Consider the following 26,899-nt stretch of genomic DNA (forward strand, 5'->3'; position numbering starts at 1 on the left):
TGTTTCAGTCCAAACAGAAATAGCATACCCTGGAAACTTAACGATCCGTTCACTTATTTTTCTGTAACCAATAAAACAGTGGTGCGCATTCAGTGCAGGCTCTGTCACTGAGTCACAGAAACTTTTGCTTCAGCAAAGGAGGTTTGACTACTGTTGGTACAGAGGCTGGAGAGTAGCTGCTGGCTAATACGAAGAAAATCTCAACTTCTCTAACATGGATTCATATTGGGGTTTTAACAATATGCAACACAAAAGCTGACATTTTCATGTACATTCAGTACATATGGCATTCATTTATTCTGAGACGATCCATTTCCTTATCATTACAAGAAACAATAAAAAGAGCAGCCAAAGACCAAATGACAGGGAACTTGGTGCTCTCAAACGAACAGATACCATATGTATTCCATGTATACCAAACTGAATTCAATTTTGAAACACAAGCCATTTTTTCCATAACCCCACACTCCAGGTGTATATAAATTTTTGCTTCTACACAACATTTCTCTTCTTAACTACCTGGCATGGCTGTACTACTGAAATTAAAAGGTAAAAACACAGCAGGAGCCTGTTTTTCAATGTTATCAAATTTCTCAAATCTAACTTGTACTCTGTGCTATCCCATCTACTCTTGCACTAACATTAGTGCTGTACAGGCCATGACCACAGGTCTAATCTTCTTCTTTATTCACAAGAAGTAGTGTATTTTTGAGTGACTCTACAATGAAAAGTTAACTACACATCAAAACATTGTCCACCACGCCCAATATTTTTAAAAGCACAAGTTCCTGATAGATAGGCAGTCTGGTGAGATCTTCAGATTCACTGAAGCATGAAGACTGCTTGGACCTGCTCCAAACATGAACCTCAGCCCACAAGAACATGGAAGGGCTCAGCCCCAGCACGGTGACCAATCTTCCTCTAATCAGATCAAGTTTGCTTTATCGCATGGTATGCCAAAAATGAATTGCAGATCTAAGATCGAATGTGTAGGTTCAGAAATATGTTAGTGCCTCAGTATTTCAAAAAGCCACAGGTTCGCAGCCCGGCAACAATTTCTACAGTTGTTCCTTTGCGTATTTTTTAACTTGTGCTGTTGTGAACATGTTACAAAAGAAAAGAAAACACGCTCAGGAAGAAAAGCAACAATTCAAATTAAAAATGGCACTGCAAACACATCAGATCAAGTCAGCTACAACATCAATGTCTCTCAGCACTGGTATAGCCTACGTTTGTGTTTTCTCTAGCTCCATTTTGGCGACTTTCTCTATAACCTGTAGATATTGCTGTTACCTATCCTGTTTAAACTTGTCTGAACAGGTCACTCTCTATCCCTCAGCCATAACAGCTGGCAAATAAGTAAATGTTTCCTACTCCTCATTTTGGGAGAGAGAAAAGTTCTCTCTGCAAAGAGTAACAAATTAAATAAATCAATAAAAAGCAGGATGACATTTCTGCAGCACCAGGTTTTCCATCCCAGTGAGCAGTCAGACATCAGGACTTTCACTTCTTTAAATACAAAAGCTGTCTAACTTTCCACAGCCAAACTCAAAGTTACTGAGTAAAATGACCCATAGGAGCTCCCCAGCCAGTGGGTAGGACCCTCACAGAGCAAAGCTCTTCCTGCCAGAACAACAGAGAAGCTGGACAAAAATAGGACTCAGAGAATGCAGAAAAGCTAGAAATTAAACAAACTTGGGTGTTGAGGGGCAAATCACGGTACGGTTTAATGGCACAGACACCGCTTGTCTCTGCACCCACTGCAGTGTGTGGAAGCCTTGCTGCTGAGTTAGTGCAGGATCGGACCCTGCAGTGAGAGGGAAGGATGTGCAGGTCCCACCATCCTATCTGCAGTAGTTGGCTGGACGTGGGTGGGACACAAGCTCCATCCCTTCCCAGGCTGGAAGAGCCAAGCACACTGATCACATGTCCCCAAGTATGTTCCCATTTATATTTATAAATATATAACTTTTCATTTCCATAAAATAACATTTTATTCCTACTTTTCATCTCTACAGGTAGGTTTAAAAAGTTATTGCAGTTCAAAAACGTGTCATGAATTCAAGCGGCAAACACAACATAGGATACATGGGCAAGTAAGACAAAAGACTGATTTTTGTTATGAGAATCTGCAAGATTTCTGAATTAACTGACAGCATTGTAAGACCAAGTTTAAAAAAAAAAATCAAATAAATCAGTTTTCATGAGGTGCTGCAGTGTCTCAACAATATGTGAAGACCAAATAGTTTATGAAGGATCTATAGCACAGCTGGATAGCAAAGTTACAGGGAAATTCAGGATCTCAATTACATATCTCAGTAGAGATTCACTGTCCAGAGATGCTATTCTGATCTCAAAACTATGATGTTTTAATATATAATTTAAATAATTTGTTTCCATAACAGAGCATTTGCATTTTAGGGTATTTTGTCTCAAAATAGAATAAAACAAGGGATATAATATCAAAATACAAAAATTCTATTTTACTCCCACTTCTGCCTCCAAGAACACTCAGTACTTTTGAAAGTCTTTCCACTTTCTAAGCAGCTGGTCAAATACCTAATATCAGATAAATATTAAGAAATAAGAAACTCTGACTAAGGCAAACCCAGTCTTCAATTACCAATTAACTGTCTACCAAATTATATCACAATCAAGGTCATGATTTTCCCCTTTAATTTCTGGTTTATTTAATGGTCTCTTTTTAGGCTGTCAGAAACAAAAGTGTCATGCAGACAAAGCTAGAACTTCTATTTAAATGAGCTAAGAATGTTTATACAAGCCATGCACAGTCAAACAAATGTGTAGCACATCTATAATATGCTTATTGTTCCTAAACATAGGATTTGTCATTGTACTTTGACAGATCAGATTGTTCTCTTTTTTAATGCTCCACTTAATCTGTTCACACTTTCTATTCTTAAATAATTCTAGTGTCAGCTTTTGTGACGCCGTAATTTAAAGGCCATGTTATAATTGTTCCAAAGAGGGCATGCTGAAAGGGAAAGAAGCAGCAGAGATGTGCAGGAAATCCCTCTCTAATGCCAGGGGAGAAGCAGCCAGGATGCGACTGCCTGCAAAGCCTCGGTGCGTTGGGGAGAGGAATCCCAGAGGCCAGTAGGGCTGACCTCCTGAGAGGCCACCAGTGAAAGGGCTGGGACCGTGGCCAAGATGGTCTTCACCAAGCAAGAACTTGCTCCCATTTGAAGTAATTTTCTGTTCTAGTTACTCGCTGAACTCTCATTTGATTTCCCGTTTCAATAAGGGACCTATGAATCCCAAATAAATTGATCAGTGAATAGCAGCAGACAGAAAAATGCTCATTTATTTTTGCCCTGAAAGAAATATGGTATTTTAATGAACTGCACTTGCTTTTCTCAAATTTTCTGACTCCCAGTTGGAAGATTCCATTTCGAAACTAGCACAGTTTGGTCAAGGTATTTTTTCTGGTTGTTTGCTTTTTTAGCTGCCATCTCTGGTTAGAGCCAAACAAATTCCTTTTCTTTTTCTTTTATTGAATTGTTTCACTGAGGTTTTGCCTAATTATTTTTCCTATTTTGACTGGCGGGTGGGCAAGCGGGATTATTTTTGCTCAACTCTGTCTTTGAAACTTTGATTTAAACACTGGGCTGAACAAATATGAGCAATCTATCATGACCACTAGAACTGTATCAACAGCAATTCTGATGTGGCTAAAAAAATCTGGGGAACAGCCCCCCTACACCCAACATCCAGTTGGTGTTATTTTCTGAAATAACAGTTCATGTTATTTCTGAACTATTAAGTGTTTAAACTAGATGGGGTTAAAAGAAAAAAAAATTGGATATTCAACAAACCAATGTAGATACAGAACATCTAAAGCAACACTGTGATTGAAAATCATGATAAGCCACACTCATTAATCTTCACTGACAACATAAAACTTCACATTTCAGCAAGGATAGAACGTTATTATGGAAAGCAGAGAGAGCAGAAATACCAACAGAGGATAAAATTTCTACATGCTCCAAGAATTTCCTCAAGAAAAGTTCCAGACAAGTATTTATCACTTCAAGAAGTTATCATGGAGACAACACTAAAGTGACTGGAGGGAAAAACCACTTGATCATGGCATGTGTCCTTTTTTCGGTACAAGGTAATTTCCCAGCAATGACTTTTTCAATGAGTGATTCAGAGCACTGGAACAGGCTGCCCAGGGAGGCTGTGGAGTCTCTTTCTCTGGAGATATTCAAGGCTCGTCTGGACACCTACCTGGGCAATCTGCTCTGGGGAACCTGCTTTGGCAGGGGGGTTGGACCCGATGATCTCTTGAGGTCCCTTCCAACCCCTACAATTTTGTGATTCTGTGATTCACATGCACTGAACAGAATTCTGCTGTCACAATATTGGCACAAACAAATCATTTGCCTGAGAAATTTAATTCCTAATAAAGTAGGTGGGACTTTACAGCACAGCAACTATTTTGTATCAGCATCCCACACGGACAGCTCTGGGTGAGAGCCCCCGTGAGGCATCCAGCCTGTGCTCACCAACCAAGGTCCTCAAGAATGACTGACACTTGTAGGGAACAATCCCAGTAACTGTTTTGAACACCAGGTTTAGCAGGGAGTGAGTTGCCTCCTGGAGACACTTATTTCCAGCGAACACAACGCCAGCACCCAGCTTATGGGCAGTGAAACTTGGGTGAGATGGAAATCCTACCAGTGCTTCGCTCACTGAGTGGCAGCTCTGTGCGGACTGCAGGTGGTGCCTTGCTGCGACAGTACAGAAAGAGCTTAAACACCGGCATTTCCTTATGTATTTTGGTTCTTACACTTCCTTCTGGACAGATCAACTAGTCCCACAGGAATATCCTACGGTGCTGTGAAACTACTTTTCTGCAATCACATTTGTCCTTTTGTTCCGTGGGCTCTCCTGGCACAAAGTGCCCTGTTCCTGTGCCAATCTGATTAGATCGAATTACATGCTTTTACTGCTCCTACAAGCTAATGCAGCAGACCTACAATTAAGTGTGGGATGGTTTAAGGTCTAAATGGAACTAATGTCTGGCCTGAGCAAATGCCCCAGATTCTATTTTTTTTTCCTTTAAGTTGATATTTTTTAGGCTGTTTTCCAAAAGTTAAGCCCCTGAAACAAGTCATAACAGCGAACCCACGCACCCTATTCACAATTATTGTTGCTCCCAAGCCATTTTTAGTATCTCTGACAAATTACTGAACATACAATATTGCCCTTGTAAGGAAAGAATGAGCGGGAAGCAGCAGTGTGATGTCATTCAGCCTTATATAATATCAGCACTTAGAGGAAATACATTTGTTAGTGTCACCACTGACATATGATAAATACTGCAGCCTTATTTTTCTCTACCTTGAGAACTGAATATAAGAAAATATTTAAAGAAAGAAAGAAAGAAGGAAAGAAAAGAAAAATAAAAAAATAGGAAAAAAAAAACAACTAACCCCAAAAGCCCCTCCTTCAGTGGCAGAGAAGCTAGAAATACCAGAGGTGTTAGAAGCCCTCTGGTGCTGCAATTCCTGAAATTATGACAGCGCCTTCGAATTTGTTCTGGCTAGTTAGTCTGAAAACTTCCTAGAGGGAAACAGATAAATGGATAACAACATGATTATTGCCCACAGGCCCCATATGGAAAAGGAGTGTAATTTCAGTGCACTGATATGATTATATTTAATTTGCTTGCTCTAAGTTGCAGCATGCCATGTGCTGAGGAGGACAATCAGATAACCCTCTGAAAGGTGCTCGTGGAGCTTGAGGCTTTTGGCACAAGAGCTGAAATAAGATTAATGGAAACGTGCTCCATTTTGCCTTGAAGTAAGTTTGCATTGCATCTTTTTTCATTAGGTATTGTTCCAAACACCATTATTAAAAATAATAATAATAATAATTAAGGATCCAGAGATGTGTCATTGTGAGGAACTGAGATGCCTTTTGCCTACATCTTCCTCGCTGATACCTAAACATCATTAACCAAGCACTCTGTGTATTTTCTTCACTTTGGCTTTTAATGGAACAAGACAGAAACTTTCCATAACCTGCACTGGAGCCCCAAATCGTGCAACAATCTAGCTTATCTATTTGGCCTTCCAGCCAAACGAATGGCTGAGTTTTCTCATTTGGAATAAATTCCTGAATAACCTGACGTACACCATGGTTGCGTCCCTTTCCCTTGTTCCCTCTGCTTAAAACTTTTTACTCCACCCTTGATAACTAACTAAAAGATCTACCCAAATCAAGGTAATTTTTTATTTTTTTAATTTGTGAGATTGGGAAGCTAGATTTTCCAAGAACATCATGGTTTATTTCCTACTCTTATTCATTACACAGCTCTATCTCCTGCATAATAATAAACATAAGCATCATTTCATGTGCACAGTATGAAAGTGGAAATAGTTAAATGGAAGTTACAAATACGGTTCAATTAATTAATGATTGATTGTTGAAAACATGAAAAGTTAATATAAGCCCCTGCCTCTTTTTTTTTCCTGCTCTGTGGAGGACTGTCAGTATGTAATTATTTTCCACACTGATGAGTTTAAATTGTTGGATCTTTTCCAGCCGTGTTCAACCTTTGGATTACATTCTTCTACTTATTTGTGACAGACAGAGCCCCCTTAGGTAACCGGCCAGCCCAGTCTTTTCCAGTCTTGCTTTTTGGTAACTCCACCTTTGGTAAGATCTGTACCCCTGAGCCATTCCATTGAACAAGAAAACATTTTTATTGTGTTACTCACCTTTTCTTGTGTATTGCAAAGGACTTGGAGCTTTCTCAAGGTCTGGTGTTGTCCTACATCTGTCACACACAGAACACAGAAAGCAGCAGCAAACATTCCTTCAACTTCCAGTGCACTACACTGGGACGAGAAGGCCTGTCTTTTTCCCCCCCCCCCCTTTCTTGCAAACTTTGAAAATGGAATGAGTACAAGCTTTCACAAGGTATCAAGGTTATTTTTATTGCATGCATCACTTCTCTGGACATGCAGGATGCTCTCAAACAGAAAGCGAGGGTAAACAAATGTGGTCTGGTATAAGCTTATTTTTTCAAGCTAAAATGGGATATTAGTCTTTACTTTTCCTTCATTCATTCACAGCATATGCTGTTTCACTTCCATTTTCAGACTTTACTGCTTTAGATACAAAAATGTGGGGGTCTGATGGAAGACATTTGAAATTAAAAGTGGCTGGATTTTCCAGAAAGAAATTGCCATGGCATTTCTCACTAATCCTGATAGTGTGCAAGGCCGGCTGGATCGCTGAGACTGTCACTATTTGAACGCGAGAGTTCTTTTTTCTTGTTTTTTTGAAGTGATTTTTTTTAACTATCTGCCATTGAAAGCAATAATTCAGGGAGCTCCTTTTCCTTTTCCATTTCTTGATGCTAGCAAAATTTCAGTGCTTGCAATCTTTCCCTATCTTTTGTTGTCCTAAACTCTTCTCTAGGCATCTGCTAAGAGCCATTGTCAGTGAGAGGAAACCAGATGATGGACAGACCTCTCGTCTGACTCTGTTTGACCTTTTATAGGTTTTCTGAATCAAATCTTCACAGAATGCCTTGCATAAATCAGTTTTACCTTTATATTTCCTATTAAGTCTGTTCAGGCTTCCCTCAATCCTGAGAATGTACAGTTCTGTGCACATCAAAATTAGCACTACATGGCCAAGATAATTCATCCTTCTCCTTCACACCATAGAGCATATCAGTCATTCTTTGGGGAAAACAGCACTGTTATCTCTCTCCAAATAAACGATCACTCAAAAAATAAACTTGAACTGTAAACAGATTGTTGGACAGAGGTGTGCATGTGGGACCTGAAAGCCATCTGTTGAAGTCTGGTCTTTTTTTGTTTGATTTCTTCTGGTCTATTAATACACAGTTGACTCTGATAGCAGAATAATTCCAAAATGCTTAAGAAAAAGCCTGTTTATCTGAAGAAATCATCTTGCCCCTAAAAGTTACTAAAACAGCCAGTTTGAATTCCCTCCATCCCCCTTTTTTCCTTTTTTTTTTTTTATTTAGCAATACAATGATGTTGTAGGTATGTTTTAACACACTTTTTAATATACTGTTAGCTCACGATTAAAGAAGTATCAAAAGAATAGACTGTAAAGACTGAATTACAAAAAAAAAAAATAGGGAAAAGAATTAATTAGGAAAATACTGAGGCTTGGTATCATGGAACCATTGCAGGAAATAAAGCAAAATGAACGAGGACAATGTCATCCAAACCAGGCTGTCCCTTCTGATACTAGAGACACATTGCTCTCCATGGGGGGTCACACCGTACAGTACTGTCATGTCTTGGTCAACATCTGTGTCACCACTATCCAGCCTTGGGCAATATTTTGCTGCTGCTTCTCTCTCTGACAAATATCAAAACCCTAAAATTCTCCCAGTGGGAACTGGAAGGAAGGAGTTCGAAGCCAGACCACAACATCGGTGACTGATCGCTGTAAGGTGGCTGCTGCCCCAGGGGCACAGAGAAGCATGGCAGTAGCTTGCTACCACCTCATCCTATCGCTCCGCTTCCAACTGTTCAGCACCACACAGCCCAAACACTGACCCCAAGCACGGGGGGACAAGTAAGAGGAAGGAAGGGGAACACCATAACAGATAATCAGAGGAAATTAAGCTGAATGCAAGTTAAAAAGAAAGACAGAGTTTCCCTTCCTCTAGGCTGGGTGAAGTATGGAAGATCTCAAGTAGAGATATCTTCTCTATTTTGATTTATAAAGCAGACAGAGCATTGTTTTCTGTAGATGGTGATGTTGTATGTCAGCAGTAGTTGTCAAAAGAGGTTTAGTTTTATTCATTTTTCCAGTGTGCTTTCTTTCCTTCGCACAGTCATGTTGGTGATCTGATATGGTTCCTTTCAAATCTCTCTGGATTTCAAATCTCCTGGCTTGGAAAAAGAGCCTCTATGAATATCAGACATTTATCCAGACCCTTGCATGCCCACAAGTGCCACAAAAATATTTTTTTCTTCATTTATCCCTATATTTGATTATCTTTACAATAAAAGACACAGTGTACATTCAAAGAGAGACTGCTTGAGACTATCACTTTTGTTTTGTTTTCTTTGGCACCAGTGTGTCTGTGTTTAGCTGTATGTCCTCTTGCCAGATCTGGGACATTTGGAGTGATAACACTAACATCACAGGAGACAGAGCAGAATGTACTAGTAAGGATAATCATACAACAGTTTTGTATATGATATAAATGTTAAAAAGAAAAAAAAAATCTTTTAAAGAGAAAGAAAGAGAGGTCTACAAAACTGTTGAAAAAGCACTACTGAAATGAGTGAAAAAAAAAAGTGAAAATTTTGTGATGGCCTAGGAAGAACGAGTCTGGCTGCGCTGTCTGCCACCACTGCTGCTATGGAAGCAAGCAATTCATATAACAGCCTGACCAACAAGTGTTGTCATTTATTTATTCCTAAGGAAAAAGACTGTAGAAATAAGCTTCCCCATTTATCTGAGCAACAGAACTGCAGCTGATCAAAAATTTCCTGGTAAATGAGTATAAGTATACTTTGCCAAATTAACATTTTGTCTCCTGAAATTCAGATTATATCATTTTTTTTTTTTTCCAGTTTCCTATTCAGATAACTAGAATTTCTTTCTGGGTAAGTCCAATGAAAATCAAAATATTTCACTTTATCAACTACTTGATCATTTTTTTTCCAAAACATTTTGTTAGCAAACTGTACCTGCCATGCTGCTTCATGGAATTTGCAGTTGGGTGATTTGTGATTTATTGCCTCTTTATAAGGAGATCCTGGTGGACTGCGATATGCTGGCAGAGCAGATAAGTCATGTTACCTCAATGAAGATGCAGTCTAGGTCACAGGGACTATTTGCACGATGTACTCGGACATCTACTGGTCTGGGTCTAATGATTCTTTGTATACCTTCGTAAGAGATTATTGGAGGGGGAAGGATTTAATCCTACTTCCCCTGACAATGAACTTTGCTGTTTCCCAGGTGGCCTCTTTGCTCTGTTCTAGAGGGAGTCTACATAGCTGAGTTTCACCAAACCCTTAGCAAGTGGAAATCTGTCCACTCAGGTAGTCCACCAGCATTCCTATACAGCAACAGTAGCAGCATTCGTCAGATCATTTGGGATTCATCCAGTATTCGTCAGTGCATTATAAAGATTTTCCAATCCTGTTTCCTTAGGCTTTAGTGCTGTTGCCCAAGATTAATAAAATGAACACCAGAATGAATAAATAAAAGTTTATCTCCGAGCAATGAAGAGTAATGTAAAAGTCTCTGAATTTTAGAAAGCTATTCAGTTGTGACAGTTAGAAGTGTTACTAGGTAAAAGAACATGGATAGGACATTCGGAAATAACACAATAAACAGCTTTTCCTTATATTTTCTGTCTGTTACCAAACGTCTGTTTTTCTTGGTCTAGTAGCTTTTAGTCCTTTCTGCTTTTTCTTTCCCTGCTTTCAATACTAGGACAAAGATCATCACTTTACTTTGTGAGAGAAGAATGCCTTGAAATAGATCCAATCCCTCCATCCCTCAAATATTTACACACATAGCTCCACATATAACTCCACATAATCCAGACCCTAAATTTTACTGTCATGCAACCATAGATATGCTAGTTAGAAGGGACTGCTTAAGGGCTGTAGTCGAGTTCCCCTGCTTGAAGCAGAACTGCCACCTGCTCCAGCTCAGGTCTTAGGTAGCTGCTCTGAACAATTCCAAGCTGCACAAGAAATCAGGGTTTGCAGGACTAAGATGTACTTAAATGCATACAAACACAAGACCGACCTACTTACTTTCCTTTTTCTTTTTAAACAGGTGGTGCTTTCCTCATGCTGCCCCTTTAAAAGCAATTTTCTGCCAAACATCAGTGAAAGGATGCTGGCAACACTTTTTAATAAAAGGCAAATCCCACTTACCACTTTTGATATTCATTTTAGTAACATTAATCATGATGAATTCATTCAGTATGTCGCATGACTGCTGTGTGTAATTTCTTAGGAATTCCATTTTCATTTAACATTAATTAAAGAGCACTTATTATAGTGTTACCAAAATTAATTCCCGGTCTGCAGCCCTGTCTGCCAAGTTTCAACCTTCAGCAAATTATTATGGGTGAGTTATAGACCCTGGGAAAATGAGGTCTATAATGGAATATTAACTATAGTGATGCATTCATCATTATATTACAATAAGGGCAATGTTCAGGGAGATGGTGATCATTCGAAATAATGCACTCTATGATCCTGCTCCTGTCTAGCCCTTTAAGACAGTTATTGGAGCCCACAGAAATTACAGATAGTTAGCAAGCTTGTTTAATCCAATATGGTTTGTGAGACACTCTATCCTTCTTGCTTAGAGTCTGTTTGATTATGATACAATGATCAGACTCAGGATATTACCTCTTTGGCAATTCAGCTTCCTGCTGCTGAAGAGACACAGACACCGTGGCAATATTTTTGATACAGCCCAGCAGAGCTAAGTGTCGTTCATTAAAAGAAGATTTATTCACATGCATCTGTCTTGAATCTGTCATATTCTCCCTAAAGGGACTCAGGCATTTAATATGTCTTTTTTTTTTCCCCATTTATGACATTCACCACATAGTGTATAATCTTAGTTTCCCCATATTTTTAGCACCAAAATAGCAGTTTTGTATATCTTAAAGGATTTTACTATATCCTGTTTTTGCAAGAAATCCTAGAGAGACCATGAATTATATAACAGATATTCTAGGAGGAAAGGAGGTTGGCCATTACTTTTCTTCTTGTTTTATACAAGTTCACACACCATTATTTGGTCCCTTGTTCTGGCTTCTTTCCTATAAAATTCTGAACAGCTCCAAAGCTTTCCTGCTCAGAAAACACCACACACCAAAAAAGAAGAAAAAAAAGTTTATTTTTGCTAAGATTGGGAAAGATTTTTTCTTTTTAACTGAATGGAGGGGGGAAAAAATACAGGGGAAAGCCGTGTTAATTTTGGACCAGCACAAGAAGACTCTGCTGGAAAGAAAGGCACACAGTCACTTACTTAACATTTGTCTTTAGGAAAGTTGTTACACAAAGTGTCACCTACAGATCGAATTTCATTCCCTAAAGCAATGCTGAACTTTAAAGGTATCTAAAAGGCAAGGAGACCTATGGTCTGTCTACAATGACAAGAGAGAAGGCTCGCCCTGCCCACAGGCCAGATGGATCCATTATAACCCAACTGATAAAGTGTATGGCTGGGTCTCTACAAACTTGTAGTGCTACCTGTATAGCTCCCAGTCCTGGAGGAGGGGGAGGGAAATCCAAAGCTAAAACCAACAGACCTTGACACTTCTGTCTCGTGTATCAGCTTCCTGGAATTCAAAGTTGTTTGAGGCCCCATCTAGTGCACTTCTGAGGGTTCCTCCCATAGCACAGCTCATCAGCCCATTTCCTAACAAGTCAGGAGGAACACCTACCATTCAGCTGTCTAATAGACTCAATGAGGAACCAGTTTCAGATCCTCCAGTTGCCTGAGAATATTTGATCATGCATCTTTTCTAACCCAGAACTTGTTGTCCTACCCAGAGAGGAGACCAAGGATGTAGGGAGCCCAGGTTGCCAACATGACACCATGTATTTCAAGAAATTGTTATAGTATTGCAATGCGAAGCCTAAATCATTCTTTTGGTCCCAACCCTTAGCATCTCTATATTCAAGACACTTTCTCTTTATATACAGCTACACAAGTAGACTCAGTTATGAAACCATAGCTCACCATTTTGTTTGGTGAAAATGATAGTCTTAAGGTTATAGTGACAGACAGGTATATCTTTTGGTTTCTAACAACTACATGAAAAGGCACCTTCCTTGAGCATGTGGGACTCTCTTGCTAGACTTCAGAAATAACCACACACAACTGCCACAAGGCTTCCATCAGCTCTTCCCTTCCCTGGCACTGTGGGCACTCCTAAGCTGTCCAAAGTCTGAAAGCCACCCAGCCAGGGAAGAGAGATATTAGATCAGTAACTGCTCCTTCAGATAACAGTCAGAGATGTGAATTTAATAAAGAACTATTAGTCTGGCCACATCTGCAGAGCTGGAGTGAGGGGTGTCAGTGCCGGAAAGACAGCTTCCTTTTTAGCACCCGTGCCCTGGGTGTCTGGGTGTTTCAGCATTTACGCTCAAAAGATGACTCAGCTCTGATGCAACCATGGGAGAGGAAGGAGGGAAATGTGGTGTTTCCCCCCTTCCCAGGCTGGAGGAGGTGCAGGGACACACTCCATGTGCAGCATGAGACCGCCCCAAGCACTGATCCAGCCATTTTTGGATCTACAATACAAGGTTTATCCCATAAATCCTTACAATACGAGGTTTATCCCATAAGAGTTGCAGCAATATATCTAACATGAAACCACAGCCCCCACTTATTAAAATTTGGCAGATCTTGTTCACTACGGTACTTCTCCCAGGTATCCCTAAGAGCACCTGAGCTGCTCTTCCCACAGCTCTGCTCTTGGGGATCTCACCCTGGCACACTTTCTCTACTTAGCCAGGAACTTATGCCTCGCGAAAGTACATTCTCCTGAAAGTAACGTCAGGAAAAATGAACCAAATGACTAAAAAACATTCCTTGAAAATGTTCAGCAACAGATTACAAAGAAATAAAGGTTCTGAAATTGCCCCAAGAGAAGTGGCTATGCCTGTGAAATGAGCTGCTCAGAACTACAGGTCCTACTTTGATGAAATAACACCTGTAAAAAAGATTGAGGGATGAGGCTGTGATTATCAGACTAAATATTCTAAAATCTGCCTCGACCTGAGCCAGAAATCAGAAATTAACTACTAACTGCATTAACTATTGTTCTTTGTGCCCATCTGCTTTTTGCACTTTAAAAATTTGAAGATAAACAGTTGAAGCAATAAATAAGAAATAGCTCCTCAGATAAAAACCCACTTACTCTTAAACCCTAATACTGGGAAGCATTGAGTCACATGAATGCTGCCATTTAACATCCTGCCAGAACATGAGAACAAAATAATTTAAGGGATTTTTCTATTTTATTCTTTCCTTGCAAGGTGACATCCATCCATCACCTTCAAGCAATGACTTGCAACAGTTTGCTCTAAAATGCATTTTGTGAGTAAGCAACGTGGGTGAAGTTCAAAGCACACACCAGTGGGTCCCAGGTCATGCACAGGAATAAAATCTGAGAGAAAGGGGAGGTGTCTGGCATTTTCAGGTAAGAATTTCCTATGTACTTTTCACAGACTTCCTCTAAACTTTGCCAAATTCTGCCAACACATGCCGTCGGTATGAATAAAAGACTCAGCTAAGAAAATATATCTATCACGAGCAGGAAATGCACTATTACCTTGTGACTCATTCAAATAACATCTTCAACAAGGATGCGAGTTTCACCTGATGGATGACAATAATTCTGGGAGTATATTTCACTCCACTATTCAATTTTAGCCCACTTTAGGCTTTGAGTAATTGGACAAGAACCTAATAAAGGATACTACTAATCATCCTCTCTAAATAGATGCCTGGTTCTTCCTGGTATCAAAAAAATATGTTTAGAAAAATGTCACTGAAGTAATAAAGAACAAAGTAAAATGCTGCGGTACTCTTGGTACTAACACAAATATATAACAAATAGGCAAAGGGTCACAAAAGATGACAAACTCATGGGGAAATAAGAGAAACCAAAATATCCTTCTCACCTCTGTTGCCTGCAGTATTCTCTGATCTCATCTTGAACTCCTTTAGTTTTACTATTTGTATGGCAAAATAAAATTAAAATTATAAAACATATTTAAAAAAAAAAACCCTCAAAGACCAGAGCTGTGTTATGCAAATCTCCAAACCTGACCCCAAGAGCTGAGGTCAGGCACACAAAGGGAGTCATTTCTGTCCTGTTTCAGCCAGCCTAGATCTCACTTAGGATTACAAAAGGAGTGCCAGGAACTTCCTGCAAATTCTGTATCTTACAGTTGGTGAGTACTAACTTCAGATGGATTACTTTAACTAAACTCAAACTGCTTGCATAAATTGAAAAATATTTCATCAACAGTTTTTCCTTAAGTTGATCTTTTCTGTTGTTTTTTTGTTTGCTTGTTTTCACTTGGTTGGGAAGGACGCTAGGTTATCATCAGTCACTAAAGCAAAAGGCAAGCAAGTACATGTGCCTGCATTAATATATTTTCCACACTTTAACTTTTGCCTGGTCATAAAACTGCATTTTAAAAGATTGTTTTGAGTTGGTTTCCCAGGCTCTGGAAAGAGAAAGGAGACTTGGCTTAGCAGGTCATTCTGTCCCCACCCAGCTAATTCTGCAGATGATATTGATCTCCTACAACAATATCACTAAAGAAATGCCATTACATCTTCTGATTTTCTTCCCATTTCCCAGCTCCCCGGTGAAATGAGGCTTCATCTCAGCACTGCCAGTCAATAGGACCTTTTGGTCTGTGCTCCAGCAGGCTTTATTCAAATCTATTGGACAGAATTATTTGATCTCACACAAGCCATGCAAAGTCTTTGCAAAGCTTTTAGACCACCTAAGCTTCATCCAGTCCTTCTAAAGTTGCTACTTGAGGGAATGTGACAATGACACATGCAAGTAGGTTGAATTTATAATATATTCATCTCAGCGTCTTCATACCACATAAGGCATAGGTCTGTTTTTTCTTTTCAGAAACATCCTTCAGTTGAGGAGAATCAACATATGAAAGGAGATATTGCGATCTGTTTGTTATGAAGTAGGAAAAAAAAAGGAAATAAAGGACAATATCCTTTCTTTCAATAATCCTAATTTTAATAAACTGATCCTAAAAACGAGTTAGTCTGTGCTTTCTGCAACTACTCAGTCCAGAGCTATAGGCATGGCCATCAGAATGACTCAGACATCAGATTCCACTGACACTTTGCTAGGCTTAGGATATACAGTGAGGACCCAAAAATTCCCCAGCCCAAAATTAAACTGCAGAAAACAGAAAGAAGAATCTGAAAGAACAGAGAGATTGCAAGTTTGTAACCACAATTACCCTGTTGCTCAATTTTATATGAAATATCCAAAAATAAATATCTATGATTATATGGGAACACTGCTGTTTTACAGGATTTTAGAGCCTCAAATATTTCAATGAAGTCAGTAGGTGTGCCGAGCAACAGCTGTTTAACAAGTTACACTCCCATTTAACTCACAAAAAAAAAAAAAAGGAAACACAAATGAATAAACTGACAATTAGTTGTAAATCACACCAATCCAGATGCTACTGTTTAGCAAAGAACCGTAAATTTAGTTCTTTTATTCTTTGAAACTAAGAGCTTCTCCACAGGAGCTGAAGAAAAGTATAGTGAACACTGAATTTCCATTTCTCAGACAGTTCACTATAAGAATTAACTTGACGTGGAGACATTTCTTAATTTCCTTCGAAAATCCTGGTTCCTGAGTCTACAGAGTCAAGAATCCCTATTTCTGGCTGAAGATCAGAGCGGTCTGAGCAGCATATCTCCCCTGGGTTGCCTAAAAGACACACGCTTTGTTAGTTCGGATCTGGTGCCAAACCAAGACCTTCTGAGCTGGGCTCTCCTGTCTGTGGAAGTGCAGGATGATCTATGTGACCAGAGGGGTTTCCTTTGCTCGTCAGAAACCAGGCTCCTTTTCACCGCCAGGGGTTGGCAAGGACTAGTTGAACTGGGGAAAGGATGCCAGCATGTTGTTAGAAATGAGTCAAAACTGCCAATGAGGTGACAAAATGGGAGTGCTGAAGGTTGAGAGATGCAAAGCAATCTTTCCTTCCCTTCCCTCCCCCCCACCCCCAAACACACACACCCCACATATTTCAGGACAGCTTTTGCCAGCTGTTGCTGCCTAAGTTTCAGCTTGCTGATGGAGTCCTTCTGTTTATGAGCTCTGAATGAGCTGTCACTTCTCTGTCCACTTCACAATTACACAGGAGCTGCTATGAATTTCAGAGATACAGAAAACCTTTCCTTTTTGCTCATATCATCAAGGAAAACTATGAAGTATTATGGAAGTACGAAGGAAGGGCCTTGTAAAGAACAGGCTTTACAAAACAGATATGAACAAATCTACATGACATGAATGTGGTCAGACAGAAAATTTTTAACAAGGAAGGTTGAGTTTCACAAAACTTCCATTATACATCTTTCTTTGGTCTGAGATGGGTTTCCCAGTCCAAACTCAGAAGAATCAACTTTCTAAAAACAAAAGCCTTACTAGAATAATGTTCCTCTCAGAGATTACCTATGGATCTGAAATCCACTTCAATCCATCCTTGGAAATAAACTACCTCCCATGCAAAAGTTTTTTTTATCTCTGTTGTTCTCCACAAAATGGAAGTGACTCTCTAACCAGGTTAGTTTACCCAACAGGTATCCTCAGGCTTTGACCCTCTCCACCTGATATTGAGAAGAGGATCCTCTGTGCCACTGCATTGAGTTGGCTTCATCTGCTATCACACGGGACTGGGAAGTTCTGACTTAGAACCTCTCCCTTCAGCTGTCGAGAACAGGAGCTGTTTTCTGGAACAGACAGAAGCTTACATAAATAAAAATATATAATAGTTGGAAAGTTGCTCTGACTGGTGTAGTTGGCAACACAATACTATTTTTCTAAAAGTAAGCATCATTATCTTTTAACCAATTGCTAAGAAATTTGTAGTCATAAACCTGTCTATCTTCAAGAGCTCTACAACTATTTCTGCTCCTCAGGATTCTCTAGCTTTTATTGTTATTACTATTTAATTGGATTTATTCAAATACATTTGTTCTCTCTTCCCTGGCTTTCCCTGTAAGATTTTATAGTTCACACCTCTTCCCATGTGGCCCCCTTGATAAAATATGTTTTGTGTCTTATGAAAGAGAAGAGGTGGCTTTGGAATTGTGGTTGTTTGAGAACTGTGTCAGCCCTACCACACTACTGCTGACACAGCACTGGGCAGTGACATAGCACCAATTTCATCCCTTCATCATTTGTTAGCTTCCTCTCAGTTTTCGTTTCCCTTTAAAATACAGGTTGTTGCAGTAAAAGATGAGAACGGGGAGCTCGCTTCCATCACAAATTTAAGAAGGAGATAAATGCATGTTGGGAAGCCAGTGTCATTCAGCTGAAATGCTGCTAAGATATCCAAAATGACTTTTCCTCACATTAATCTTTCAAAAGGGTGTTCAGCATCTATCAAGGTTTCTTCTATAAACAGGATTAACTTTTTTTTTTTTTTTTTTTTTTTTTTTTTTTTTTTACCATTTCAGGTAATGATACTTGACTTGCTGCGTTACATGCAGGGAAGTCTGGCGAATGTTACGATTGTTTGGCAGACAGGAAGTGACTGCATCATTAACACTATCCAGAAGTGAGTGGTGATAAACCCTGGCACGGCAACAAAAAGAATAGCCAGGCAGAGTGACACGAGAACTTGTGGAGTACATTCTGCAGTCGAAGGCAGAAACCCACATGAACTCAAAACATAACCAGTTCAAATAAACCGTGTCCCTTGCAGGCTATAAACAGAAGGAGTTCAAGAATGAATGTATTGGGTATGGCATGGAAGTGAAGTGAGATAAGATGTTTTCTTTCACTACTATTTTAAATAAAAAAAGAATCAAGTGCATTCTAGGTTTACTGTATACATGTTTCACAACATAATTATAACTGTAATCAGTTCAGGGAAGTCCAGCTGTAGCTACCATCTTGAAATTATCTTTCAAGAATTTCCTGCTGTTATTATCTTACAGCTCTGACAGTTTAATTGGGACTGAATGGCAACTTGCTCTGTTAACATAACACGATATCAGACTTACAGTTTTGGGAAGAAACAAAAATGCACCAGATATTTCCTCGGATACTGACGTGCCTCATGTTATAACTTTAAGTTCAATAAGCTACATGACTTTCTGCATGGTGTTCACACTCCTATATGCTGCTTTTGCTGAATTATTGCTGTCATTCCCCTTTAAGCAGGAAATATGAGCCAGTTAATGGATTTACCTTATTTCCATTCAAGGTAGAAACTCAGAAAGGATTGGGGAGGGCAGGGGGAAGCCTACCTATAAGCAATGAAATATCAAACAAAATATTTGTAAACTAAAAATGTGTTCATAAATTAAGCCATATTTGACCTTCCTAAAAGGAAGTATTAACTTCCCATAGACACTGACCTGCTTTATGCGTGAATTCCCCCCATTCTAATCCATGTATCTATTATATTCTGGAGTAATAACTCACATCCTATCGCATCTAAAATAAACTTTTCTAATGAGTTCAAGGGAATCAGAATATTTGCTTTGGCATCCTCCTGGATATTTGTATTTCATAGACCTAGTCTATTCTGATATAATCAGCAGCAGGAGAACACATTAACTTATCCTCAGTGTTCCTAAACTCAGCAAGTTTGATAGCCAAGCACAAAGTACAGTAGTCCAGATAATTTAGAAAAACAAGAATTAAGATCTCAAGAGAATATTATGAGATTCTAACCTATGCAGAGAAAGGTTAAATATGGATAATATTTGAAATAGAAACACACAGGCCTAGGTTGAATTCTTTCATCTATCTCAATATTTTTCATATTTGTTTGTCCAAATAATGTACAAGTGAATAAGTTTTCATATTAGCACATCAAAATAAAACCAAAATGGGAAAGTAACTTAATTTATGGCAAATACATGAGTCAGGTGCTGATGGTACCAATTATGAAGAGGAGTTTGTATGTCAGCATATAGTGCACGCCTACTTCATATTTTGGAAGCTCAAACAGCTTTCTAGCAGCTGTTGATGACTGGAAGAAAGAACGACTTACATGAAAAGCCTTAAGCTTGGAGAGTTACATTATCACAAACATCTGAGTTAGGATCCTTCTGAGGAGCTAAGCAACCTAAATCCCAATGAACTGGACCTGAGCCATACATCATCGTTAAAATGGCTTTTGGATATCCTCTACACTAGGCAGTGGAGCAAAGTGGAGAGATCTCAATTCATTTCTTTCCCAACCTGGAATCTTCCTACAAAATAGTACTGCATTAAATGAAGATATTAATTTTTGTCTCCTTAGGTCTATAGGCATGTAGAAGGTCAGTGGAAGCCACTTATCAAGGGCTTAAATGAAGGCTTAAGTGTTTCATTAAGGTATTAAAATTCACCAGCAGTGCAGTCTCAGTACAGCTGTAGTGCTGTTTCTCTGTAAGTTCACTTGGGGACAGCTCAGAGTTTTCTGCCCTGAGATCTGTGGGCATCTTCTTGGGTGTCTATGAAGCACCCAGACACCGGCCAAGCTTATATACTCTTGTAAATCCCGCTCTCCGCATTCAGAATATTTTCATAATATAACTAACAAGTCACTTTTCTTCATATCTTTATTTTCTTTCCCTGAATGAAATCAGTTAGATGTATCTAGATGCATGAGTTCTTGGTTTGGAGCACCAGGGCATTTGGGGATTTATTTGATTTTGGAAATAGATTTGGGTCCCACAGAGAACTATGTACAGAAATTACTTTTTTTTTTTTTTTTACGTTACTGAAAAAAACAACTTACGTTTTCTACATAGCCAATGTCATGTATTATGTAATTTCAATGTTTTTCTAATGAATCAAAAATGTCAGAAGTTGTTTGTGGTCAAATGCAAGGTTTCATTTCACCTCAGATCTAACATTAAAACTGGTTAATGTGCAAGTGTGCAAAGTTTAATAATGGCTGAAAAGTTCTTTCCAAAGCATTCAAAGCTCTAGCACCCAATGGTATTTTAGCACTTCACTCCAACTGGATCTCAAAAAACTGTTGCTATACTTGGCTTTACTCATTTCCAGACAAGCACCACCAGTGTTCAAATGACAATCTTCTAGTAAAATAAGTTTGATGAACCTATTAAGTAGAATAAATTTTTAATTCCTTGCAGGAACATAACTTGGAATATGGTCATAAAAATCAGTATTTTTCTCTCTGTTTCACAAGGTAAAGATGATTGGTTGCAGCCCACGAGCCAGCTAATCCTCTGTAGTCATATCCAATTCTGAAAATGGAAGTGGATGGTGTGATCATGCTCATCATTGACCGAGCTGACAAAAGCATAAACTATCACAGTGAGCTGGGAGTATATCTGAAATATATGTATTCAGGGACCCATTTTATGAAAACATTGAAGAGGACTGGTCCTAAACAATTTGGATGAAGGACTTAAAGGCTTTTTGAGCAAATTCATGGATAATACCAAATTGGATGGAGTTGTTGACTCCGCCGAGACTGGTGAACATAAGCACCCCATGCTATTTAAGATGTTCCAGAGAATCTGAGGCACCTCCACAGGACTTGTAAATACGACATAAGATAGCTAGGAGATACATCTCTTTAACAGCTCAAAGCCAAAATACTCTAAAGTATCTCAAAAGGCATAAAACATCCACATTAAGCAACAAAATCTAGATTCAATCTGACAGAATATCAAGGTGCAAATGTTTCCTCAATGTTTTCTTTTCATAACTATTGGTCAGATAAGCTTTCATAAACATCAAGGACAGCATCCTTGGATCTAATAATATCTGTGGTAGCTCCTAAGGAAGTATTTCTCTACTGTGGCACCTCCTTTCTCTTCTTCTCTCTTTTCAAGTTTTCAAAGACTTTACTGTCACACATGGAAATACTATATTTGTGTCTCTTTGAAATTTCTTCTTTGTGAAGACCTTATCCAGGGTTTGTCTCAAACTTAAAAAGTATTTCACACTCAAATCTCTGATGTAGCTTTAAATAGATATAAAATAACAAGAATATAAAGCATCAAGACAGCTCCGTTATATCATCAAAAGAAATTATTCCTCAAAGAGGCCAGCATTAATCCAAGCTGAGATAGGGTCTTCAGCTATTCCTTCTTTACTTTTGTGTGAATTAGTCTTGGGGATTATTTTACTGCTGGTTTTCACTGGGGAGAAAGCAGAGGGGAGAAGGGGGAGGGGGGGGTAGGCTGCTGCTGTTGATAGAAGTTAGTTGTCAAAACTTTTTTTCTGGAAAACGATAATATAAACAACCTGATGATATAATCTTGTAGTAGCCTTGTGTTAAACTTATAGTGTGTCTTCACATTAAGGAACGTTTTCAGCCCTTGAAACCCACATATAGAGCCAAACGCATGGTTTGTTGAAAACTTTTCTTCAGGGGAAAAGAGGAGGGTTCAAAATGCCATATTTCAAACAGTTGCCACACAAGCAAATAAAAAGCTTACCTCTTCTGGGAAATGCCATATAATGGATTTAAAAGATGAGCAAAATCCCAATGTTTATTCAGTCTAATGGATAAAAAGGACACTGGCTTATCACAGCGGTCAATTGTACAAGAAGCTGAAATAGGCTGTTTCTGACAGTGAAAAAAAAAAGCATTTGTGCTCATAATAAAAAATAAAAAATCAGCTCATGTATTTCATATGGAAAAGCCAATAGGAGTCCTCAACCAAACTTTAATAAATAAATAAACCCTCTTAACTAGTTTGATTTATACTTTGTTTGAAATTCTCACAATGAAACTTTCAGTCTCACTCGCTAAAAGCAAATTTGCCTTAGGTAGTTAGGAAGTGAGTGACATAGGCAGTTTGAGCACTCAGTCATTACTGGAAGGACAATCTAGGGATGACTTTCTTTTGGTAGAATAAGTGTGACGTGTGCAAATTCTTACTAATAAATAGACCATCTAACTCTGATTTGTGAATGTGGTTTACAGAATCCACCCATATTCTGAGAAAACTCAACATTGCTATTGGAAAAGTGCACAACTCGTTTTATATATTTTTAATTATCTATTAACAGTTGAAGCACTGATAGTCACTGTGTATCCCTTATAATAAAATTTTCCCATTACACCATAATATTTTTTCTTTAGATTTAAATGGTATATTGCAGGACAGTTCAATAAAACATGGCTTCACTACACAGTTTATTTGGTTTATTAATTTACTGTCATTCATATATAGATAACTCTTGCCTATGGGGAAGGGCAGTACTTGTCATTTAAACTATATGATCTATCCCCTATCTACTGAAATAGTGTTTTAACTGGTAATCTATTAGCAGAATGGCTGTGGGCTACATTTTTTGTCTGCTGCTAGTTAGCGAATGTCTCTCCATCTTTCTTGCATATGCTTTCTCAATGGATAGGTGAGGTCCCTCACAACTTAGTGGGAAGCACAAATAGGGACTATCACATCCTAGCATTAGGAATACAGAATGGGGTCTAAAGTCTTGACTACAGACTGAATATGAGAGGATATAAAATAGCCTTCCCTACTCAAGCACTAAAAAAATGTCCAAATTCCTTTAGAAATGGTTTGTGGTACCTGACTGCTGTGGGACTCTCCAGGTCCCCACTTACTCTTTTTCTTAAGATTCTAAGAATTTCCACAGCAAAAAGTCTGTTGTTTAAAATGCCTGTGACTCAAACATGATCTATACAGTTGCTACTGAAGTCAGACTAGGCCAACCAACGCTCAAACCTGGATTTTGGTCCTGAGCTACCCATAAAAACATATCCAAACTAACAATAAACAAAACCTCTGCACAGAGGGGCATTCAGGATAATGAATTGATGACCTGTAGGTCAGAAAATCCAGATTCACTCAGACCTGAAGGAAAGGAAGAAGTTCAAAGGGCCCTTCATAAGAGACTCCCATCCCTACTTTCTTCCATTAGAATGGCCATACTTGAGCAACTACATGGACTTCACTCTGAAAGAGAGAGACAGGCACTCTGTTCTAGAACAAAACCAACACACGACTATGCTATGAACTATTTACCTTCCAAGTAACAGCTCTTTCTGTATTTTTAAAAAAATACGGAAAACAAATTCCTAATCTTTCAAGCAATATTCACTAATTTCTTTCAATTCATTCTAGCTTCATAATAGTGTTGTACCAAGTCCAGTCCTGTGAGATTACATGATTTTCAGCTCATATATAATAGCTATATTCTTGGCAACCAGATACATTACCGGCAACACATAATATTGAGAGAAAATTTCATTTTTATCTTACTCATTAATGGGTTAGTTTCTATTTTTCTGTGCTTTAACCAATTATCTTACGATACTATTTCTTAATCCAAAAACTATACTATGTTGGAAGAGAAAAGTAGAAAAATTGCAATCCATTGGATTGTCCCTTGTACACAGGTCCTGATGTTCCTCATTGTCCTCAACATTTCTGCACACAGCTTCATAATCTTTGAAAGAGTCTTAGAGGCTATTTAGCTCAGAACAAAGCAGACCAGAAAAAAAGGAAATATAGAGACATCTGAATTAAAGACTGAATGTTCAAGGAGTTCTGCTCAGCTGTTGGGCTTATTTTAAGCATTAGTATGGACATTTTTAGACCTATAAAAACAACAAATGCTGAAAGTTCTTTAAGCCTCAGAACTGGATAAACACTGTTTATGCTACATTGCAAACTGCTTCAGAAAAGGTGAAAGTTGTCTTGCTTTGAATGTACACTAAATTAAAACACATAAGGAAACTATTGTGCTTGCATTCAGTAGAACAAAGTACGTGTTGTAGAGTATATTCCTCAATAATTCAAACTTTAAAAGGTACAGCATTTCAAGCCTTAAAAAAACAAAGCTACACTCTTTCAGAGGTTATACCACATGGGGGTGTTCATTTCCCTTTGTCTTAGTTGCATAAACTCAAAGTCAACCCTATACAGTAAATGATGTCTGCCCTATTGTCTTATGTAAACACTCTTTTGTTATTCTTCATTGAAAAGCTGTGTTTAAAGAAAGCTCTGTATGAATTCCAATAAAGAAACTAGTGTAAGAAAACTGGATTCATAAAATGAATTAGAACAGCTCTACTGTTTCATCGACTGGTGCTGGAAAGCCAGCAAAGTCAGATAATATTTTATTTGGAGCTGAAATGAACTGTTGTGAACTCTGACAAACCAGCACTTCAAAGCATTCTGAACATACTGCCACCAGCATACGGAAATTTATCGTGACTGAGAGACTGACTCTGACCCTGTTTACATCGTCTTTACTCTGCTGACTTCAGCTGGATGGAAGATCAGAATTAAGTCATTCATGGCTATCTCTGTTCTTCATGATTTACAGAAACATTAAAAAAAAAAGAAAAAGAAAAAGAAAAAGAAAGGAAGAAAGAAAGGGAATCATGCTTGATACATATATTCTACTCTCAACAAAGTCTGGATCACAAAAAACTCAGACAAAATACTAATTTACACCGGGGCAACTTCATGGGTGGCCCGTGCAGGAATCAAAAGAACTGATGAAAAGTAAGATGTCAGATCTGGTGATATTGCTGAATCTTTAAAAAATTGTATTTCTGGGAATGGGGTATAGCCCACTGCTACACAGTCCACGTGGTTCCATTATTTTTATTGAACCTTAGAAATACTTCACTGTGGCTAAATTAAAACATAAATGGTATTAAAATTATTGTTAAGCTTTAATATTTTTACAACCTCAAGCTTATTATGAATTTCAAGGAGACTAGCGTATAGCAACTTGACATTATTACAATGATAATTTATTAATGATTTGTATATTTCAGTACCCCTCTGGTTCTCCTGAGATGACATCAAGACTTATTTGTGCTTTGTATTTCACAGACAAAGTATAGACTTTTTTGTCCTCATAAATCAACAGAATAATGTAATTGCTGAATGCACAAAACATAACATAAGAGAACATAAGAGGCTTCATGTACAGAAGGGTATAAATTGTATTGGTAGATATCCCTAAATGCTCCCTTTTTGGATCTTTACAGGTTTTTTTAATCTATTCTCTGCGCCAAACTCTTCAGACACAGAAAGCATTTGAAAACTTGTGAAATTCCTCAATGGCACACAAGTGAATTAATAGTAAATATGGCATAGCTGCTAAGAAGAATTGAAAGGACTTTGAATCTTTAGATCTGATGTGTAATTTAGCTGACACATGGCATGTGAAACTTAACATAAAGTAATGCAAATTGGTTACAGAAATGCAATTCAGAAGTAAAAAGTGAAAGGGGAAAAAACACAGAGAGGCTTAATAACACTGGACACCCAATAAAACAATCATAGAAACTGGTCTGCTGCCAATACAGCACAAATATTCATGTCCATGAAACTGATAGAGCAAAAAATTCCACCACCACCCCACAGGGGAGCAGTTTTAATTTTAGCCATAGCTATGATGTCATCAAAAGTTATTATTTCATTCCTGCTTTCCCCTCCCCCCAAAAAATGAGCACAGCCAAGACAAATTGCACAATGAGATTGCTCTCACTACACCAACATATGCCAATTATGTGGTGGCCTGAACACAGATTTAGGTGAAAAAAATGCAATATTTAGAAATGTATCAACATTGTCGATCTTCCAACAGTAGAGTCCATTATAGTTTTGAGGTGACCTGTCAAGGCTTGGGGGACCATCTTTACAGTGTAATATCACATATCATCCCTGTACAGAGGACAAAACACAAAGTCTGTGTACCATTTATCTCCTACTTACATCTCTTTCAATGACCTTCTGCATAGTGATTAATTTAATTCTTATTTGTTCAAGCCAGTGTTACCACTCCAGCCCACAAACTAGCAGAAATAGAGAAATAACGGAAATTTTGTCTCTAGAAAATAGTAAATTATTAGAGTTAGTCATTCATTTAAAATACCATTTTGAAATGTCCCTGGAGATTATTATTTTCTTAATCGCTTCCAAGTCCCTTCAAACTCTCCTAGATAGTGTCTCTCTAGCGGGATTTCATAAAACTCTATTGTCTCTCTACCATTTTATGAACTTTCTCAGACAAAATACTTTTTCCATTTCATGTAGTCCTACTATCTCTAACCATTCAGAAACACAGACTATGATGCCAAAACCAGCAAAGAATCTTACATTTGTACGTGCAGGATGAGATAAG

At 38.3% G+C, this 26,899-nt stretch overlaps 1 protein-coding gene across 20 annotated transcripts in view; it reads right to left on the minus strand.

Moving 5' to 3' along the window:
- The window catches only part of LOC310902358 (uncharacterized protein), a 137,093-nt gene that overhangs the window by 82,307 nt on the left and 27,887 nt on the right, over window positions 1–26,899 (minus strand). For 9 of the 20 annotated variants that reach the window (XR_014586669.1, XM_083843778.1, XM_083843774.1 and 6 more), the window contains exon 3: window positions 6,750–6,808. The exons of 6 other annotated variants lie outside the window; for them this stretch is intronic. Coding sequence is in view for 13 of the 14 variants with exons in the window: in XM_083843778.1 (XP_083699904.1) it covers window positions 6,750–6,808 (59 nt within the window). In the remaining variant the exon portion in view is untranslated. Of the gene's footprint in view, window positions 1–467; window positions 1,094–1,449; window positions 3,270–5,533; window positions 5,590–6,749; window positions 6,809–25,356; window positions 26,440–26,899 lie in introns of those variants that run through there. 5 more of the 20 variants (XM_083843782.1, XM_083843771.1, XM_083843773.1 and 2 more) reach the window with 5 other exon arrangements.

The sequence above is a fragment of the Anser anser genome (genome assembly GCF_964211835.1).
Source record: "Anser anser genome assembly, chromosome: 7".
Taxonomy (NCBI): Eukaryota; Metazoa; Chordata; class Aves; order Anseriformes; family Anatidae; genus Anser; species Anser anser.